Source organism: Crocodylus porosus, unplaced genomic scaffold, assembly GCF_001723895.1.
Source record: "Crocodylus porosus isolate Cpor-Errol unplaced genomic scaffold, CroPor_comp1, whole genome shotgun sequence".
NCBI classification, from domain to species: Eukaryota; Metazoa; Chordata; order Crocodylia; family Crocodylidae; genus Crocodylus; species Crocodylus porosus.
Window position 1 is genome coordinate 53,829,469 of NW_017728943.1, and position 2,390 is coordinate 53,831,858.

Genomic DNA, 2,390 nt, shown 5'->3' on the forward strand with positions numbered 1-2,390 from the left:
GCTGCTGCTGAGGGCTGGAACTGGGGCAGCATGTGGCTCTCCCTGGCAGAGTGCTGGGCCGGGTTGCACTTGGGACAGGCGGCGGTGTTGGTGGGAGCGGGGCTATGGAGAATTTTAGGGTGGCTGCAGTCCCCCCCCCTCATATGACCCCTTTCTCAGCATAGCTGCCACCCACCCTGATGAAAGCAGCCTGGCCCAGGCCCCTGCTGGGTAGAGCCTGGCCCCAGCCCACAGCAGCAGCCCATCCTTAAATTTACATGTGTAATCTGTTTCACTTTGCCTAAATTCTCTCAAATTGTTCTCAGAAGTGTAGCCTGATTATTTTTAATAACAGATGATATATGTAAAGCTCAAATAAGTCTTTTTATAAAATTGGCTAGCTAGTGATGTTCTGATATTCTTTTCTTTCTTAAAATTGATTTATAGCAATATAACTGATCATCTGAGCTATAAAATGGCTCTGTTTTCACATACTTCAGAAAGGAAAGTTGGGTAATACTAATTTGGGTATTGCAACACTGCCAATTATTCTAGTCCCTTGTACTAATTTTATTTTTCTTGTTCAATATTAGTAATATATTTGATTGCTAATGTGGTCATTTATCATGCTCTGTTTTTTAGGCATTTTTTATATTTATTAGATATATGCTTTCTTTTAAGGCCTTTCAACCATTCCGGAAGTAGAGGCTGGAGTGCAGCATATCTTGGCTGACATGTTTGCAAAAGATAAAGATACACTGGATTTCATCAGAATATTGTAAGTTTGGAACTGTAGGGGTCCGTCATTAATTTTGCAGATTATATGGCTCTTTTTGGGGTAGTTTTTTCTGGCCAGAGACAGTCTAGTGCTGGAAATACAGCCGATGAAATGAACCTGAGTTCACAAAAGCCTGTGGACTTGCATTCTGTCTTGCTTGCTCTCGCTCTTGCTCTGTGTGTGTGTGTGTGTGTGTGTGTGTCTGTGTAAGCAATGGGTATAATATAGGTTAGAAGGCAAGGTAGATATGCATCTTTATAAACTAACTATATGTGTGTATGTGTAGTTAGTTTATAAGGGTGCATATCTACCTTGCCTCTTAACCCATACTATGTCCATTGCTTTGTTTATATTGTTTTGTTAGCCCTTAGCTTGGTAAATTTATTTCTGAGAAAGGCAAGACAAATCTGCTTTGGGGAAGGCAAGATGTGTGACCTCCCTCTCTGTCTCCACTCCTCACCCCAAGTTTGGTCCTTTCCAGCTTAATGCGAAGGTCTGAAATTAGAAACTCTGTTCCTTTCCTGCTCCCTAAACTACAGCTTTTTAAACGTTTGCCAGTGTATGGTATGCATCCTGAAATCGGGTTCCTACAGCCGTTCTGGATATTGGTGTAATTTGGTGCATCTTTCTTCAATTTGCATTCCCTCAGGCCATGGCTCAGTGGAGACCATAAACTTTAATAGTCAATTCTTTGTGGTTCAATACTTAAGATAGTGTGTCAGTGTAATTAAAACAGTGCGAAGACAGTGGTCTTATGCTTTAACATAAATATCAAAGCAAGCAAGTTGTTTGTTAAGCAGAAGGCATTGATCCTTCCACTGTGATTTGACTTTATTTTTTGTTATAACAAATGATGCCTGGGATTTAATGCCTGTATCTGAAGAATACTGATTCAGCTGAGGTCCTGTTGCTGTTATTATTACTTTCTTATTCTGTTGTATGCTGGTCGGGACAGAGAACAGTTTTTGCTGAATTAGTTATGGGAAACAGTTAAGACAGACAAAGTCATTTTCAGAAGTATTCTGTATATCAGTGTTTCTCAACCCATGGTTCACAACCTGAAAGTGGGTCACAAGAGTATATGAAAGGGTCATGAACAAACTTGAAAAATCGAGTGTTTTTTAGAGGAGAAAAACGTAGGAAACTGTGGGCTTCCCCTTGCAGGCTGGCAAAGTTCCAGCATACAAGGCACTGCTTGGGAGAGCAAGAGGAGGGTGATCAAGCAGGGGGTGCCACATGCATGTGTGCAAGCACACATGCACGTGGCAGCCAGGCAGCATGGAGAGCAGCTCCTGAGATTCCCCACAGGTAAGTCCATGGGGTGGGCAGGCACAGACAATGCATCAGAGGGGCAGGAGAGCACAGGCAATGTGTTGGGGGTGGGGGAGCCCAGAGGGGTTCATGTGTTCCCCCCCCTCTCCCCCCCCAGATTTATGCACCCACAGCAGGCACAGGGCTGCCATCTGGCTGGACTGACATGGGTAGGAGCCACCTCTGTGGCCCAGCAGCAGGACCCAGCACATAAGGGCAAAGCAGAGTGGCGAGACTTGTTGCTGCCATTGCTGTAGCCACCACCAGAACCCCCATGCCAGCCATGCTGTCAAGGGCGCAAGGAGTAATGGGGAGTGGGTTT

General features: G+C 44.4%; 1 protein-coding gene across 1 annotated transcript in view; it reads left to right on the plus strand.

Annotated features, from left to right (window-relative positions):
* The window catches only part of SRBD1 (S1 RNA binding domain 1), a 207,194-nt gene that overhangs the window by 15,012 nt on the left and 189,792 nt on the right, over positions 1-2,390 (plus strand). The window contains exon 7 of the mRNA XM_019548564.1: positions 661-757. Within this exon, the coding sequence (XP_019404109.1) occupies positions 661-757 (97 nt within the window). The remainder of the gene's footprint in view (positions 1-660; positions 758-2,390) is intronic.